Source organism: Spermophilus citellus, assembly GCF_964194105.1.
Source record: "Spermophilus citellus genome assembly, chromosome: 8".
NCBI classification, from domain to species: domain Eukaryota; kingdom Metazoa; phylum Chordata; class Mammalia; order Rodentia; family Sciuridae; genus Spermophilus; species Spermophilus citellus.
The window spans coordinates 1,584,497-1,603,844 of NC_138189.1; the positions used below are offsets into that span (position 1 = coordinate 1,584,497).

General features: G+C 38.0%; 1 protein-coding gene across 1 annotated transcript in view; it reads right to left on the reverse strand.

The window, feature by feature from the left end:
- The window catches only part of LOC308654584 (HAUS augmin-like complex subunit 3), a 194,827-nt gene that overhangs the window by 155,636 nt on the left and 19,843 nt on the right, over positions 1–19,348 (reverse strand). The window contains exon 2 of the mRNA XM_081304195.1: positions 17,470–17,614. Within this exon, the coding sequence (XP_081160321.1) occupies positions 17,470–17,602 (133 nt within the window). The 5' untranslated portion in view covers positions 17,603–17,614. The remainder of the gene's footprint in view (positions 1–17,469; positions 17,615–19,348) is intronic.

Consider the following 19,348-nt stretch of genomic DNA (forward strand, 5'->3'; position numbering starts at 1 on the left):
GGTCTGTTGGGTTGCAAGTCCACGTGTCTGGGCCTCTTGCTTCACTGCCTGGCCCTTACAGAGGGCTTCTCTTCTTGGTTTTCTCCATAAAAATTTAGTGTCACTCACCATACAGGTTGGAGCATTTCCCCAAATGTGGGATATGCTGCCTCCATTTCCTAAACCCAAAGATATCTATCAGGTGTTGTGCTTCCTTCTTAGTGGTAGAAGGTTAAAAAATAATGCAGCAATTTGTCCTTTGCTTTCAAGTTGATATCCTGTCATGTCCCACACCACCGAATCTCCCAGAACTTTAGTAGTAGCAGGCCCTAGAATATTTGTAGCATTTACCTCCCACCTATTAGTCATTATTATGGTTTGGATATGAGATGTACCCTTAAATACTCCTGTGGCAATATAGAAATGTTCAGAGGTGAAATGATTAGTTTATGAGACCTGTAATCTAGTCAGTGAATTGGTCCAACTGATGGATTAATAATTTGAATGGATTACTGGGTGGTAACTATAAGCAGGTGGGGCATAGCTAGAGGAAGTAGGTCACTGCAGTTGTGCCCTGGAGATTATATCTTATCCCTGGCTCCTTGAACATGTTTGCTGTTTCCTGATTGCTATGAGTTGAGCAACTTTCCTCAACCATACCTTTCCACCATAATGTTCTCTCTCATGACAGGCCCAGAGCAATGTAGTCAGTCATCCATGGACTGAGAGTGAGACCTCTGAAACCATGAGCCAAAATAAACTTCTCTTCTAGGTCGATCTTGTCAGGTATTTTGATCACAGTGATGATAAGCTAACACAGCAAAACTTATAACAAACTGACCATTTCCTGTTCATGCTGATTAGCATGATGTCATCAAAATAGTGGTCTCTGTCATATTTCCATTGAATTCACAATGGAAAGTCAGGTGAAGTCAGATCCTGAAGCATGACATTGGATACCACAAACTTAACCAAGTTGTAGAAGGGTGGCAGCTGCTGGGTTGGGTGTATGGCACATATAACAAGGTGTCTGGTACATTGTAAAATTATTGATCTGAGAAATGCATTCTCTTGATCCAGAATAGTTCTGGAGTTTACATTGTCCATCCTGAGTGAATATGAACTATTTCTGATTTTCCTTTCTGAAGTAAATGGAAAAGAACAGAAGTTTCAGATTATGCACTTGGGCTTCCTCACCATGGTAGCTCTCACTCTGCAGGTCAAGGAACTGATATCTGGGGGTTCTTCCAACAAAGTATATCCGTTCTAAGTAACATTTTGGGACTTGGAATATGGCTCCTGGATGGGCCCTCCTGTGAACCCATTATGAGCAGGATCCAGGCCAAGGGTCATTTCCTGCCCAAGTCCCCATGTCCTAATTCCAATAAAGGGACCACAATGACACATCAGGTCTGGTATCAATTTTCATATCAGACCTTGTGTCCAAATGTTTCTCCAGTGTTTAAGTGTATGACATCAGAGTAAATGGCCATAGGTCCTTCTCGGGGAAAGACTAGTGTAATAACTGCCATTTACATTTGCCATAGTATCACATGATCCTTTCCCTCAGGGATCTTGCTTTCCTCCATTCTTTATGAGAATTATACTCCCTGCTTCTGACAGGCACCACCACCTGAACTCTATTTCAGAATCTTATTATCCTTGCTGTGTTATTCATGGAGCATCTCCTACCATCAGCCCTGGTCTACAGAGGATAGGCACACTGGGATCCTCCATGAAGCTGGGAACAACCCCAACCACACCCCCACAGCATTTATAGCTTTGGAAAACTGGAGTATCCAAGATAAATGTCCAAGAACATTTATCTGCTGAGTTTCTTGGCCTTACATAACTCAACCACTTTTGTCTCTTTAATCATCTACTATGGCATATCTAACATTTCTACTTCACTCAGTCTGAACCATCTCTTGAAATGTACCAAGCACTATCCTAACAGTATGTTAGCACCATATCTTGGCATCCTTCTCAGGGTATTAAATCCAGTGTCCCTTAACTTTGGAACCATAGTTCCACCTGCCTTAAGCCAGCACTGAAGAATCTAGGCCCTGCACATACACACTGATGAGATTTTTGCAGTCACTCTGGTCTGGTCACTTCTGTTGTTGTGCCAGTTATCAGTTTATTGCCTCAGCTACAAATCCAGCCCTCAATGTACTGTTTGCAATACTGCAGCAAGACCCTGAAAAATTTGGGCACGAAGTAATGCTAAACTTTGTCAGCAGAGGGTGCTGGAGGGATGCTGTAGGAAGGAGGCCTCCCTATGTCCTGTTTCTTGCTCCTGCAGCTCTTAGCTAGTGCACTAGACATGCAGCAGCATTCTTGCTGGCTGCTTCCCAGGACGCTCTCCCACATGTCACAGACCTAAGGGGTCAGCTTCCCAAGTTTCACAGGCATGCTGCCACTTGCTTAGTGAGGCAGTCACCACAGCAGTGTCTATCTAGCACCTCAGCACACTTCTGGGCCATTCATCCCTCTCTGCCAAGTGAATCTGTCTTGGGGGAAATGACTCTTCTAAATTTGTCCCTTCTTTCAGCACTATACTGTCTGCTAGGATAGACCCTTCAGAGTTCTCTTTATTCTTTGGTAGCTAACCCTATCACTAGTTAATAAAGCTTTGAACATTGCCTGTTTGAATTATATATGGTTTCCGTCCCCTGATGAGACTCTTACACTCTCTTTATAGGCCCAGTACTACTTGGCCACCTTATGTTGACTTAATAACTAAGAGAGAGCAAGAAAGAGAAAATCTGAACTTGCACACTTTCACATGTTATATATACTGTGTGTACCTAAGTATGCAAAAACATTTTGTCAGGGCAATGTGTGATGAGACTATGGCTTTTGTTGAAAAAAAAAATTTTTTTCCTAAAATTTACAAAATAAAGAGAAAGTATGTGTTAATTTTCCAAGACAGAAGCCACTACACTACTTTCAGGAAAATGGCAGGGGTCAGGATGGAGGGTGGCATGGGGGTGACTAGGAAGAGGACTGTCCCTTAACAGAATGGCTAATTCTGGAGAAGTATCTGGTACTGAAGATTTAAATATACCAATCTAAAGGTTGACATCCTATATATTTCAGGTCTGATTACTCTTCTTTCTGGTCAAGTCAATGACCCAGAAGTAGCACACTTGCCAGGGCTGAGAATTCAAACTTCTCTGAAGTTCAGGACTGTCTTTGGCCTGTGGCTTGGGGTGGTTTCTTTTTCTTTTTCTTTTTTTTTTTTTTTTAACATTTATCTTTTTGTTGTAGGTGAACACAATATCTTTATTTTATTTTTAAATGGTGCCAAGGATCGAACCCAGTGCCTGGCAAGTGCTCTACTTTTGAGCCACAACCCCAGCCCCCTGAGGTGGTTTCTTTATAGGCTTTAAAGAAGCCCCTCTGGCCATCACCCTGTCTCTTCTTCTGAGGAGTCTATTATCCCCAGCCACAGCCACCCCATTCCATTTTTTTTTTTTTTTTTTTTTTTTTTTTTTTTGGTATCGGGGATTGAACCCAGGGGCACTCAACCACTGAACCACATCCCCACTCCTATTTTGTATTTTATTTAGAGACACGGTCTCACTGAGTTGCTTAGTGCCTCACCATTGCTGAGGCTGGCTTTGAACTTGTGATCCTCCTGTCTCAGCTTCCCTAGCCACTGGGATTACAGACACGCGCCACTGTGCCCAGTTCCTTTGTCTTTTATTGCCTGTACTTTTCAAATGCATGGCACTGTCCCAGCCTACGCAGACTAGCTCACCTCTGACGGAAATCTTGATAGCACAGCTACTATTTGTATTCCACCTAAAATCTGTGATGAAGTAATCAATGCTGGCCTACCTGAGGATGATCCAACTTCAAAATCCCACATCCACTTTCAAGTGGAATAGGTTCCTGGGAATCAGACTGAGATTTGCCAGCAGGAAGTTTACTAAAGAGTGTGCTTGGAGGGGGCCCAGCTGCCCGCCTGCGAGGTACACAGACCACCCCAACGGGAGGAGGGGCCCAACCGCCCGCCTGCGCAGTCACCAGACCGAGCTCTGGACAAACATAAGGTCTCCCCAACACCCCCCCTCATCAAACACCTTACAAGAAAAACGGATGGAACTCATCTTGGAAAATCCCACCAACCCTTAAAACTCATCAACCGGTGGGCGTGGCTACAAGCTCGGTTCTGCATCTGTTCAGGTGCCTGGTTTACATCACAGAGAATAAGAGTAGAGAGGCCACAGGTGTGAGGCTCAAGTCCTCTCACACTGGCTACCACCACCACCCTGAACGCAGAGACTCAAGCTAGGAATAGACAACGCCACCTACTGGAAGAAAAGAAAACAGAGTTCTGAGATACATTTTTTTTCTTTCTTTTTTTCTTCTTCTTTCTCTTCTCCCTCTTTTTTCATCCATTCATCCAGTCTCCTCTACCCTTCCCCCTCTGGTCCTCACAACCTCAACATATGTGAAACCAAGAATGGTGCATGAAAATGGTCTTTAACAACTGAATCACCGGAATAATATAATATAGAGGAATTGCATATGCCCCATCTCCCTCCCCCCTTTTATTTCTTTTCTTTTTTCTCTTATTTTCTTTTCCCCCCTCTTGTTTTTTCTCTTTCTTTCCTTGTTATTTGTTTTTCTCCTTCTTACTCCCTCTATCCCACTTGCAACCCCCTATATTTTACTATTTATAAGTAGGGTAATCTTATAAATACAGATAGGAGTTTGAATCTATACATTCTTCCATAAATTAACCATCTATTGGTTAGAGCTCTCAAAAGTTACTAAGTTAGATTAACCCCATACCCTCACTCCTTTCCCCCTAAACATAACATCCTACACCTGAAATTCAGTTTTCTTCATGCTACCAGAAACGGTATGCCTTTCATGAAACTAATGACTATATTTTTAAATGATAATTGAAACCAACATTTGTAGACATAGAGTCTAGCTATAAATGTAGTAATAAGGAAAACGTGTGCTTAGATGATGTACTATTGATATTGGGAACTGTTAACATTGTCTTTCTCCACAAAAGAAAGATTTTGGAACTATACAAGAGCAATATAAGTATATAGGGGGAAAATCAATAACACAACAGTTTCACAAAGCTGGAAAGAAACGTGAGCAGTATGAAAAGACAAGGAAAGAAAGGACCACAAGCAATGCAGGTCAACTCAACTTTAGAAGAGGTAATATCTGCAGCAGATGGAATGTTAGATAAAGAGTTCAGGATATACATGCTTCAGATGATCTGGAGTCTCGAGGAAGACATTAGACAGCAAATTCAGACAATGAAAGATCACTTTAACAATGAATTACAAACAAATCCAAGAAACAAAAGATCAACTATACAGGGAAATAGAGGTTATTAAAAAAAACCCAGAAATCCTGGAAATGCAGGAAGCAATAAACCAAATTAAAAACTCAAATGAGAGTATTAACAGCACAGTAGAAAACTTAGAAGATCGAACATCAGACAATGAAGACAAAGTATTTCAACTAGAAAAGAACATAGATAGCTCAGCAAAACTGTTAAGAAACCATGAGCAGAACATCCAAGAGATATGGGATAACATAAAGAGACCAATAACTTAAGAGTTATTGGGATACAGGAAGGTAAAGAGGTCCAAACCAAAAGAATAAGCGATCTGTTCAATGAAATAATATGAGAAAACTTCCCAGACTTGAAGAATGAGACAGAATCCCAAATCCTAGAAGCCTACAGGACGCCGAATGTGCAAAATCACAAGAGATCCACACCAAGACACATTATAATGAAGATGACCAACATACAGAATAAGGAGAGAATTTTAAAAACAACAAGAGAAAGGAAGCAGATTACATTTAGGGGTAAACCAATCAGGATAACAGCTGATCTCTCAACACAGACTCTGAAAGCTAGAAGATCCTGGAATAACATTTTTCAAACACTGAAAGAAAATGGGTTCCAACCAAGAATCGTGTATCCAGCGAAATTAAGCTTCAGGATGGAAGATGAAATTAAAACCTTTCATGATAAACAAAAGTTAAAAGAATTTGCAGCTAGAAAACCAGCGCTTCAAAATATCCTTGGCAAAACATTACATGAAGAGGAAATGAAAAATAACAATGAAAACCAACAGTGGGAGATAGTACAGTAAAGGAAAAACTATTCAAAGAGGAAAAACAAATCATGTTAAGTAACAAAAATAAACAAATATGGCTGAAAGTACAATCCATATCTCAATAGTAACCCTAAATGTTAATGGCTTAAACTCACCAATCAAGAGACACAGGCTAGTAGAATGGATCAAAAAAAAAGATCCAACAATATGTTGCCTGCAGGAGATGCATCTGATAGGAAAAGACATATATAGACTGAAGGTGAAAGGTTGGGAAAAATCATATCACTCATATGGTCCTCGGAAGCAAGCAGGAGTGTCCATACTCATATCAAATAAAATATACTGCAAGACAAAGTTAATCAAAATGGATAAAGAAGGACACTACATACTGCTCAAGGGAACCATACACCAACAAGACATAACAATCATTAATATATATGTCCCAAACAATGGTGCAGCTATATTCATCAAACTCTTTTCAAGTTCAAGAGTCAAATAGACCACAATACAATAATGATGGGAGGCTTCAACACACCTCTCTCACCACTGGACAGATCTTCCAAACAAAAGTTGAATAAAGAAACTACAGAACTCAATAATACAATTAATAACCTAGACTTAATTGACATATATAGAATATACCACCCAACATCAAGTGGTTACACTTTTTTCTCAGCAGCACATGGATCCTTCTCAAAAATAGACCATATATTATGTCACAGGGCAACTCTTAGACAATATAAAGGAGTAGAGATAATACCATGCATCTTATCTGATCATAATGGAATGAAACTGAAAATCAACGATAAAAGAAGGAAGGAAAAATCATGCATCACTTGGAGAATGAACAATAGGTTACTGAATGATCAATGGGTTACAGAAGACATCAAGGAGGAAATTAAAAAATTCTTAGAGATAAATGAAAACACAGACACAACATATCGGAATCTATGGGACACAATGAAAGCAGTTCTAAGAGGAAAATTCATTGCTTGGAGTTCATTCCTTAAAAAAAGAAAAAAACCAACAAATAAATGATCTCACACTTCATCTCAAAACCCTAGAAAAAGAAGAGTAAAACAATAGCAAAAGTAGGAGAGGGCAAGAAATAATTAAAATCAGAGTGGAAATGAATGAAATTGAAACAAAAGAAACAATCAAAAAAATTGACAAAACTAAAAGTTGGTCCTTTGAAAAAATAAATAAGATCAACAGACCCTTAGCCATGCTAACGAAGAGAAGAAGAGAGAGAACTCAAATTACTAGCATACAGGATGAAAAAGGCAATATCACAACAGACACTACGGAAATACAGAAGATAATTAGAAATTATTTTGAAACCTTATACTCCAATAAAATAGAAGATAGTGAAGGCATCAGTAAATTTCTTAATTCATATGATCTTCCCAGATTGAGTCAGGAGGATATACACAACCTAAACAGACCAATATCAATTGAGGAAATAGAAGAAGCCATCAAAAGACTACCAACTAAGAAAAGCCCTGGACCGGATGGGTATACAGCAGAGTTTTACAAAACCTTTAAAGAAGAACTAATACCAATACTTTTCAAGCTATTTCAGAAAATAGAAAAAGAGGGAGAACTTCCAAATTCATTCTATGAGGCCAACATCACCCTGATGCCTAAACCAGACAAAGACACTTCAAAGAAAGAAAACTACAGACCAATATCTCTAATGAACATAGATGCAAAAATCCTCAATAAAATTCTGGCAAATCGGATACAAAAACATATCAAAAATATTGTGCATCATGATCAAGTAGGATTCATCCCTGGGATGCAAGGATGGTTCAATATACAGAAATCAATGAATGTTATTCACCACATCAATAGACTTAAAGATAAGAACCATATGATCATCTCAATAGACACAGAAAAAGCATTCGACAAAGTACAGCATCCCTTTATGTTTAAAACACTAGAAAAATTAGGGATAACAGGAACTTACCTCAACATTGTAAAAGCTATCTATGATAAGCCTTAGGCTAGCATCATTCTGAACGGAGAAAAACTGAAGGCATTCCCTCTAAAATCTGGAACAAGACAGGGATGCCCTCTCTCACCACTTCTGTTCAACACAGTTCTCAAAACACTGGCCAGAGCAATTAGACAGATGAAAGAAATTAAAGGCATAAAGATAGGAAAAGAAGAACTTAAGTTATCACTATTTGCGGATGACATGATCCTATACCTAGCAGACCCAAAAGGTTCTACCAAGAAACTTCTAGAGCTAGTAAATGAATTCAGCAAAGTGGCAGGATATAAAATCAACACGCATAAATCAAAGGCATTCCTGTATATCAGCGACAAATCCTCTGAAATGGTAATGAGAACAACCACCCCATTCACAATATCCTCAAAAAAAAAATAAAATACTTGGAAATCAACCTAACAAAAGAGGTGAAAGAACTATACAACGAAAACTACAGAACCCTAAAGAGAGAAATAGAAGAAGATCTTAGAAGATGGAAAGATATACCTTGTTCATGGATAGGCAGAAATAATATCATTAAAATGGCAATATTACCAAAAGTACTCTATAGGTTTAATGCAATGCCAATCAAAATCCCAACGGCATTCCTCGCAGAAATAGAAAAAACAATCATGAAATTCATCTGGAAAAATAAAAGACCCACAATAGCAAAAGAAATTCTAAACAGGAAGTGTGAAACTAGTGGTATAGCGATACCAGATTTTAAACTATACTACAGAGCAATAGTAACAAAAACAGCATGGTACTGGTACCAAAACAGGCAGGTAGACCAATGGTACAGAATAGAAGACACAGAGACCAATCCACAAAATTACAACTACCTTATAAAGGTGCCAAAAGCATGCAATGGAGAAAGGATAGCATCTTCAACAAATGGTCCTGGAAGAACTGGAAATCCATATGCAACAAAATGAAGTTGAATCCCTCTCTCTCACCTTGCACAAAAGTTAACTCAAAATGGATCAAGGAGCTAGGAATCAAACCTGAAACTCTGTGTCTAATAGAAGAAAAAGTTGGCCCTTATCTCCATCTCATGGGGTTGGGCTCCAAATTCCTTAATAGGACACCTATAGCACAAGAGTTAAAATCAAGAATCAACAATTGGGACGTATTCAACAAATACGTATTCAGCAAAAGAAACAATAAGAGAGGTAAATAGGGAGCCTACATCCTGGGAACAAATATTTACCCCTCACACTTCGGATAGAGCTCTAATCTCCAGAGTATACAAAGAACTCAAAAAATTAAACAACAAGGAAACAAATAACCCAATCAACAAATGGGCCAAGGATCTGAACAGACACTTCTCAGAAGAGGATATACAATCAATCAACAAATACACGAAAAAATGCTGACCATCTCTAACAATCAGAGAAATGCAAATTAAAATCACTCTAAGATACCATCTCACTCCAGTAAGAATGGCAGCCATTATGAAGTCAAACAATAACAAGTGCTGGCGAGGATGTGGGGAAAAGGGTACACTTGTACATTGCTGGTGGGACTGCAAATTGGTTCAGCCAATTTGGAAAGCAGTATGGAGATTCCTTGGAAAGCTGGGAATGGAACCACCATTTGACCCAGCTATTCCCCTTCTCGGACTATACCCAAAAGACCTTAAAAGAGCATAAACAGGGACACAGCTACATCAATGTTCATTGCAGCACAATTCACAATAGCTAGACTGTGGAACCAACCCAGATGCCCTTCAATAGATGAATGGATAAAAAAAATGTGGCATTTATACACAATGGACTATTACTCAGCACTAAAAAATAACAAAATCATGGCATTTGCAGGGAAATGGATGGCATTAGAGCAGATTATGCTAAGTGAAGCTAGCCAATCCCTAAAAAACAAATGCAGAATGTCTTCTTTGATATAAGGGGGGGGGGGGCGGGCGACTCAAAACAGAGCAGGGAGGAAGAGCATGAGAAGATTACCATTAAATAGGGATGGGTAGAGGTGCGTGGGAATGGGAGAGAGAAGGGGAATTGCACGGAATATGGTAGGAGACCCTCATTGTTATGCAAAATTACATATAAAATGGTGTGAGGGAGAAGAAAAAAGAGAGAGAAACTTGTCACAGTAGATTGGGTAGAAAGAGGTGATGGGAGGGGTGGGGAGGGGAGGGGAGGGGAGGGGGGATGAGAAGGGAAGCACAATACAATAGACACTAGTATGGCCCTATGTATAAACGTGGCTGTATAACCAATGTGATCCTGCAATCTGTACACGTGGAAAAATAAGATTATGTACCCCATTTGAATCAAATGTATGATATGTCAAGATCATTGTAATGTTTTGAGCAACTAATAAAAAAAATTTAAAAAAAGAAGAGCATAGTTACTATTTGTTTAAGCTAACTTTAGATTATTGATATTTTGGATTTTCAAATTTAATTGTCTACAGGATTTTTTGTTTGTTTTTGATTTCTGTCTTTCCTAGAATCCCTCATTTTTCTTTCTTTTAATTAATTAATCTTTAGTTTTTTAATTGGTTTTAAATAGTTATACAAATAGTAGAATGCATTTATGTACTTTGATATATCATACATAGACGGGATATAATTTCTCCTCGTTTTTTTGTTAAATCTTTTTTTCATAGCTTCTGTCCCTAACATCAGTGATTTTATTTCAGAATGCCAATCGGTTTAATAAATCATCTTAAACCAAAAAAAAAAAAAAAAAGAGTGTGCTTGGGGAACACAAGGACTGAGCCAGGGAAAGCTAAAATATTAACTATCACAACAAATGCCCCAGTCAATGACACTGGAGAAAGGGGATCTAGGTGGCACAGACACAGATAAGCTATAATTATTATCAGAAATAGCCAGGCATGGTAGCACATGCCTATAATCCCAGTGGCTGGGGAGGCTGAGACAGGAGAATCACAAGTTCAAAGCCAGCCTCAGCACAAGCAAGATGCTAAGCAATTCAGTGAAACCCTATCTCTAAATAAAATACAAAATAGGGCTGGGGATGTGGCTCAGTGGTTGAATGCCCCCGATTTCAATCCCCAGTACAAAAAAAAAAAAAAAAAAAAAAAAATATATATATATATATATATATATATATATAAAGAAATAGACTATATATATATATATATGTTAAGAAATAGATAAAAATATAAAAGGTATACATGTTGTTAACATGGGTTAAAAATAAAGAGAAAGCTCGAGCAAGAAAATGCCTGAATTAACAATGTAATAGCACTTTCACAATTTTACATAAAATTATGCAGGTTTGCATACAAGCATATAAACATTTTTCAGGCAAATGTGTGATTATATATTTCAGGGTTCTTGTTTTCAGTATTAGGGATTGAAACCCAGGGCCTCGGGCTGGGGATGTGGCTCAAGCGGTAGCGCGCTCGCCTGGCATGCGTGCGACCCGGGTTCAATCCTCAGCACCACATACCAACAAAGATGTTGTGTCCGCCGAGAACTAAAAAATAAATATTAAAAATTCTCTCTCTCTCTCTCTCTCTCTCTCTCTCTCTCTCTCTCTCTCTCTCCTCTCTCACTCTCTCTTTAAAAAAAAAAAAAAAAAAAAAGAAACCCAGGGCCTCCTGCTTGTTAGGCAGGTGCTCTACTACTGAGCTAAATTCCCAGTCCTGAACTTCTTTCTGTATGTTAAAAAGGTTTTTTTCTATATCATAAACAAAAAAGGACCTCTCCTAAAAAATACTGAGGAATGTATTTACAATATATATATAATGAAATTGTAAAATTCTTCATGCATTTTTCTTGTAGAAAACTCTTAATAAATCAGTAAAGACTGAATTCCCTTATCAGCCCACCTATGGCATTCCTTGTAAAATGAGCAGAACACTTTACCCTGCCTTCCAGGAGCTCAATATGCACCAAGAGCTAGAGCATCACACAAACAAGTAACTACTGTACAGTGTTCTAAAAACTGCTGCCTGTCATTCAAATGCATAAGCAGTTTCCTTCCAATATGGTATTCTGGTATAAGAAAGTTGGTAAGTTGGGGCTGCGATTGGGGCTCAGTGGTAGAGCACTCGCCTAGTGTGTGGGAGGCCCGGGGTTCGATCCTCAGCACCACATAAAAATAAATAAATAAATAAATATTTATTAAAAAAAAAAAAAAAGAAAGGGTAAGTAGAGGATAGAGAGAAAGGCACGTGTTTGAAAGTTCCAGTCACATTTGGTCAAATGTGAATGGAACACCAAGAAAGCAGGAAAATAGTGGCAGTACACTAAAGGCAAGGCAATTGTAAAAATCCACAAGAAAGAAGGGCTTGAATGAGGGCAGTGGGAACTGAAATCTAATACCTTGCAGGGTTTGATAATTGGCTGGATGTGAGGATTTTTTTTAATATTTTATTTTTTAATTGTAGTCGAACACAATACCTTTATTTATTTGTTTGTTTTATTGTTTATTTATTTATGTGTATGTGGTGCTGAAGACCGAACTCAGGGCCTCGAACATGCAGGCAAACGCTCTATTGCTGAGCCACAACCCAGCCCTGGATGTGAGAATTTTATAATCATTTGACAGATGCAAAAATAATACAAAATGTTCATCCATATATTCCCAATTAGAATGAATATAATAATCACAATAGATCTTTGAGTTTCATTTCCATCCCTGAAATTACAAAATATTTCCACTGGGTGGTAGGACTAAAGACAAGTTTTGTGTTAATAAATTGGATTTAACAAATACTGAGCTAAAGTTTTGGCTCAGTTGGTAGAGTGCTTACCAACATGTGTGAGGCCCCAGGTTCGATTCTCAGCACCACTATAAGTAAATAAATAAAGGTCAATCAACAACTAAAACAATTTTTTAAAAATACTTATGGGTCTTGAATTTTTTATTAATTTGTAATGTTTGTATAAACCCAAAACTGAATATAGGCAAAAGTATATGAATTAAGATAAAAGGCTAAGTTACAATCACACAAGATCCAACAACTCAGTGGCTTAAAGAATAAAAATAAGTCTCTCTCTCTCTCTCCCACATTCTGAGGTGAAAGTTCTCAGTTATTAGCGTAGCTATTTCATGAAATAGAGGCCTGAGTCCTTCTGAAGCCAGAATTAAAAGAGGCAGTCAAAAAAAAAAAAAAAAGAGGCAGTCAAGTATAGATACGTAAATCAGGTCAGATCAGATCAAGGAGTCCAATTTGATGAGTCCAGGAAGTTGGAAACCTCCCCCTGAAGGACTAAAATGCCTTCAGAGCCATTCCTCCACCCTTATAAAGATAACCTGCCCCTTCTCCAACCTGTTGCTAAGGTAACCTGTCCCAGGAATTGTCCCTCCCTATAGAGAGTTATAAAAGTTGTTAATTAATGTGTCCTGGGCTGCTCCATCTGGACTCCCCCAACCCAACACCATCCCCCATCTGCTTCTCACCTTTTGGCCATCCTTCTGAGCATTTCCGGGCCTAGTAGGCAGGAAGGAGAGAAATAAGGGGAAGAGAACAGGAGAACAAAGGAAGCCTAAGACATATAAAAGAAGGCAGAACACTCTCAATTCTTGGGATACCAGGATACCAGCTATGGCCCCCTTCTCCCTCATGGGAGAAGTCTATTTACCCCTTTTTAAATAAACCCTGCTTGGGGCTGGGGTTGTGGCTCAGTTGTAGAGCGCTTGCCTAGCATGCGTGAGGCTGAGTTTGATCACTAGCACCACATAAAAAAATAAATAAACAAACAAATAAAATAAAGGTATTGTGTCCATGTACAACTAAAAAATATATATTAAATAAACCCTGCTTTATATGCTTGCCTTGGCATCCTTCTCTAATGTTATCTTCACCGTGTGAGGGAGCAGAATGTATCACCAATTAACTGGTGGTATCACTACCAGCATAATTCCATAATTCTCTAGGACTGTATTATCTTTAGGTCAATCCTGGAAATGGCACACACTACTTGAGCTCCCACGCTCATACCCTGCTGCCAAGCCCCTAGTCACTTGGTTACACTTAGCAGCAATCAGAATGCTATGGAGGGGCAGCTGTGTGCCTCAGAAAGGAAGAACAGAATTCTAATGCAGAGGACAAGTAATCTCTACCAAAATGATCTTTGGGACAATATAAAATGCCCGAGATTAGGAAGTGGTTGCCATAAAAGTCAGGATAATGATTACCTTTTAGCAAGAATAGGGTTTTAATAGATTCTGAGGTTTTGGCAATATAAGTAGTAGTTACGCGGATGTTCTTATTAATTCATTAAGCTGTACTTTAAGTTCCTGCGTGTCTAATATTTTTCATGGTGAAAATATTAAACAATCTATGCTTGTTTCAAGACGATATAATAGTCCAATGTGGGTCTTGAGACACCTCAGTCAGTCAAACAGATTAGAAAATTAGACTTCAAAGTGACATGTACCTCAGGCTTAATGCTGTTTGGTTTTATTTAAAAAGTATTTATAATAGTAAAATTTGTAGTTTACTTTCATTAATTTCTGAGTTCAATTTTGATATTTATGTGGTATGAAATGGATTCATGGAAATAAAATAATGATTTATAATATTTTTCTTATAAGAAATAGAATATAACAGCTCAACATGTGACAGGAATCATGAAATCTAGGTCCAGCATCACTCACCAACAATCCACCAGCAATCCAACTTTAATTCAGTTTCTTCTAAGAAGAAAACAGGTGGGGATGTGAGGTAGAAAGACCTAAGGTGGCTTCACAACCCCTGCCTCTTAGTGTTCTTGCCCTTGTGTAAGTCCCAGCCCTTGAGTATGAATGGGACTTATTAACTAGTTTTTAACCAAGGACATAGCAAGGTGACATGATGTGTGTGGTCATGTTACAGAAAACTGTAATGTTGGTCTTGCTAGGGAGACTTTCCTGCTGGTTCTGAAAACAGCAAGCCGCCTATTGTATGCTGCCTGTGGAGAAGACCACATGAAAAGGACCTGAGGGCAGCTTCCAGCCAAGAACGTGGGAGAAACCCCAATCTTCGAACTTGAAAGCCTACAAGGAAATTAATTCTTCCAATAATCATGTGGCTTAGGAGAGAATGTTTTCTCACCCAAGTCTCAGATGAGACCCCCATTCCTGGCTGATACCTACAATGCAGCCCTGCAGTAGACCCAGCTAAGCAATGCCTGGGCTCCTGACCCACAGAAACTGTCCAACAACAAATATGTTTTAGCTAGTAAGTTTTTAGTAACTTAGCAATAATACAAAATATTTATTTTTTTTTTTTTAGTTTTCAGCGGACACAACATCTTTGTTTGTATGTGGTGCTGAGGATCGAACCCGGGCCGTATGCATGCGAGGCGAGCGCGCTACCGCTTGAGCCACATCCCCAGCCCAATGAAAAATATTACATAATACAAAATCCTTATGAAAACTCCACTGTTTTTCCAGATCCAAGAATACCTGGCAGATCCCAGTGGCTCAGGAGGCTGAGGCAGGAGGATGGTGAGTTCAAAGCCAGTCTCAGCAAAAGCAAGGCACTAAGAAACTAAACGAGACCCTGTCTCTGAATTAAATACAAAATAGAGTTAGAGATGTGGCTTGGTGGTCGCGTGCCCCGGGGTTCAATCCCCAGTACCAAAAAAAGATACCTGGCAGAAAAACAATATCTTTTTCCATTACCTCCTCAATAACCTTCAAGGCTAACAACAATCAATTTTTTGATTATGCTATCAGAAGCATTTCATTATTCCTATCAGTTCTTGAAGAGAAGGGAATTTCTACTTCTGCCAAATATACAACAGTTTCTTTTTTTTTTTTTTAAAGAGAGGGTGAGAACGAGAGAGAGAGAGAGAGAGAGAGAGAGAGAGAGAGAGAGAGAGAGAGAATTTTTTTAATATTTATTTTTCAGTTTTCGGCAGACACAACATCTTTGTTTGTATGTGGTGCTGAGAATCATGCCAGGCGACCGGGCTACTGCTTGAGCCACATCCCCAGCCCAGTAGTTTCTGATTCTTCTCCACAGTACCTGGCATTGAACCTAGAGGGCGCTACCACTGAGCTACATTATTAGTTCTTTCTATTTTTTATTTTAAGACAGGGTCTAAGTTGCCCAGGCTTGTCTGGAACCTCCACTTTTCTTGCCTCAGCCTCCAGAGTAGCTGGAATCACATACATATACCACTGTATCCAATAACCTATTATTTTTTAAAATATGTGGAAAAATAAATAAGCTTATAAGAATTTCTGGGTATGGACTATGTACCTGGAAAATAATAGTATTTTAGGGGAAGTAAAGGGGAATAAGATAAAACAGTATTCACAGTTTAAATAATTATCTTTAATATCCCTTTTATTTGGATACATTGGTCAAACATTCTCACTTGTTTATTTATTAGTGATTTCTATTGTAAAGCACACAAGCAACAGATGTTTGAATGTGAACAGATCGAAATGTTAAGTGCTAATGAATCTTCAAAAAATTGTTTATAACAGCACTTGTGCTGATATTTGGAAATCCTCTCAATTATTTTATTTCAATCTAATAACTTAATAATATCTCACTTACAATACACAATAGGAAAAGAAACTACAAATCATTGGCCCAGACCTGCAAAGTTAGAATGAAGTCTGCTCTGCTAGTAGCAAATGAACTCTGATGTCACAAATAGTTTAGCCATACTTGTGAGCATATGTCACTGCTTTTATGATTATAGTACACATCATAAACATATATATAAACCCACTGGTCTTTGTCACCTAGAGTTAATACATTTTCATGGGAGTATAATACACTGCTCTTATGTACCACCCACAATAGCAAAAACTGTACAGGTTCAGTGACCTGACAGCCAACCAAGAGGCACTGAGAAAGAGCCCAGCTCCACCCACCCACGCCACCACCCACCCCCGGTACTGGGGATTGAGTCAAGGAAGGGCTTTAAGCCCACTAGGCTAGTGCTCAAACACTAAGCTACATCTCCAGAAAACGTCAGTCTCTCTCTTTTAATTTTTATATATTTATTTTTTAGTTTTAGGTGGGCACAATATCTTAATTTTTTATTTTTATGTGGTGCTGAGGATGGAACCCAGTGCCCCATGCATGTTAGGTGAGCGCTCTGCCACTGAGCCACAACCCCAGCCCAAAGCCCATCTTTTTTGAAGGCACTTAAATACCTGATCCAGACTGAAGGAACTTTTTGACAGAAATCCCTGGAACAAGGAATACAGTGTTAAACATTTAAACAAGGGTTAAGGGACTGTAAAATTCAGCAAGCAGAAGTTCAACATTGAATGGGAATAAAAAGGGTGAATTTTTGTGTAGGCATGGAACTTCCCTACAAAATATAAAGTTCCAGGGGATAATTTTGCTACATTCATTCCACCACTTTCAGTTCTTCTACTCTTGAGAATAATTAGCATTCAACATAATAAAGATAGAAAGGCTCATAAAAAAATTACTCACTCTTTGTACTCTCTCCCCAGTTCTTAGAATCCACTAAATCACCTGAATGCAGAGCACACATAATCTTCCGAGCAATAGTGGAGAGTGGTATCTTAGAGAGATCAAAGCCTACATAGGTCTCACAATTTTCCATTTTCAAAAAGTCCTAAATGTAAGGTTAACAAGATAAATATCGACATGTTAATTCTGAGACTTCATAATAATAAAGACCAGTTACTTGAAAAATGTATAAACTGAGACTTTCATTTAAAAAGTACATCAATAACCACAGTATACAGGTTTCAATCATCTCATAATACAAATAGTAAGATGAAAACAATAACTAGAGGTTTAATTAGGGGATAACAGAAAGCAGAAAAAGAGCTAATTATGAAGTTAACCAATTATGAAGCAAAAAACCTACTCAAACACACCATTTGAAAAATGCCTATTATTCACCTTCAACTATACAAAGCTGAAAACAGGTAAAAGTTTAAGTAGGAACAATACAGATCAAGCATCTGGTCACACATCTAAAACTATCTGGCACTAATTTAAACAGTACTATTTAACAGTATAGGAAAAACAGAATAGTAAAAAATAAATAGCAAAGAAATCACCCAAGTGAGAAGCTGATAGCTAAATATACACAAAATTCATTGCTAAAAAATTTTTAAGTGTATTAGTTTACTTAAAAAAATAATTTTTAACAGATACAATATTTAATATAAACCTTTTTGTTCAATGGATTACAAAAATTAACGGGGCTTACTGGCTCTGAAGCATAATTATTTCCTGATAAAGCTAAAAACATTTATTAAAAACTACCTCCTGAAAATTTTTTTAAAAACCCACCTGATATGAATAATTTTTAATTGTCATTCCATGTAACAAGTAGGTAGGTTTAGAATATTCTTAAAGGTAATCCATACAAAGTTCATAATATATTTAACAAAGATAATGTATAAACTGGGGTCTCAAGGAATAAACTACTCAAAATTATTTTATACTAATTTTAAAATAATTTCTAATTGTCCAGATACTACACTAATATCCCATATTAAATATATTCCATCACTGAAGTATTCTCACTCCTAAGAAATTCAAATGTTCATCCTAAACCCTTTTAGCAAACACTTTTATATAATTCTGAAATCTTAATTTTAAATTTCATTTGAAAGCTATTTATGACATGTTAGTAAGTCACACTAAAGTCAAAGCATTATTGAGATCTGTCTTGCAGAAATGTTGGCCCCCCAAAACACACTGCCTGAAGTGAAAATGGCCAGTGGGGTCCTGACACTCTTGGTATAAGTAGGAATGTTCAATCTCAGTCTACAATAGGGAATTAGGAGAAAATACAGTTTAAGTGGCAGAATTTTACTTCAGTCAACTATAAGGGGATTTAGCTATTTCATTTATAGTAGTCCTTTCTGACTCATGGGTGATATATTCCAAACCCCAGTGCATTAATGAAACTGAAACAGTATTAACTCTATATATCTGATAAATGACAAGGTTATCAACTTACTAACAGGCAGGTAGCATATACAACACAGATATGCTGAGAAAAGGAATGATTCAAGAACAAAGTGGGATGGTTTGAGATTCCATCACACTACAGACTGTGAAGCAACTTAAAACTATTTCCTAAATCAATCTCAAATATTTTGATATGTGGATGCTGACACATAATGGGCATTGGGGGAAATAGAAGTACATTGGAGTAGACAATGGGGAAGGAAGGGAAGGGTGGGGGTATGGGAATAGATAAGTCAGTAGAATGAATCAGACAGAACTTTCCTATGTTCATATTTCACATGAGCAGTGAAGCTCATCACGTACAACTACAGGAATGGGAACTTAATAAGTTATACTCCACATATGTATGTTAAAAAAT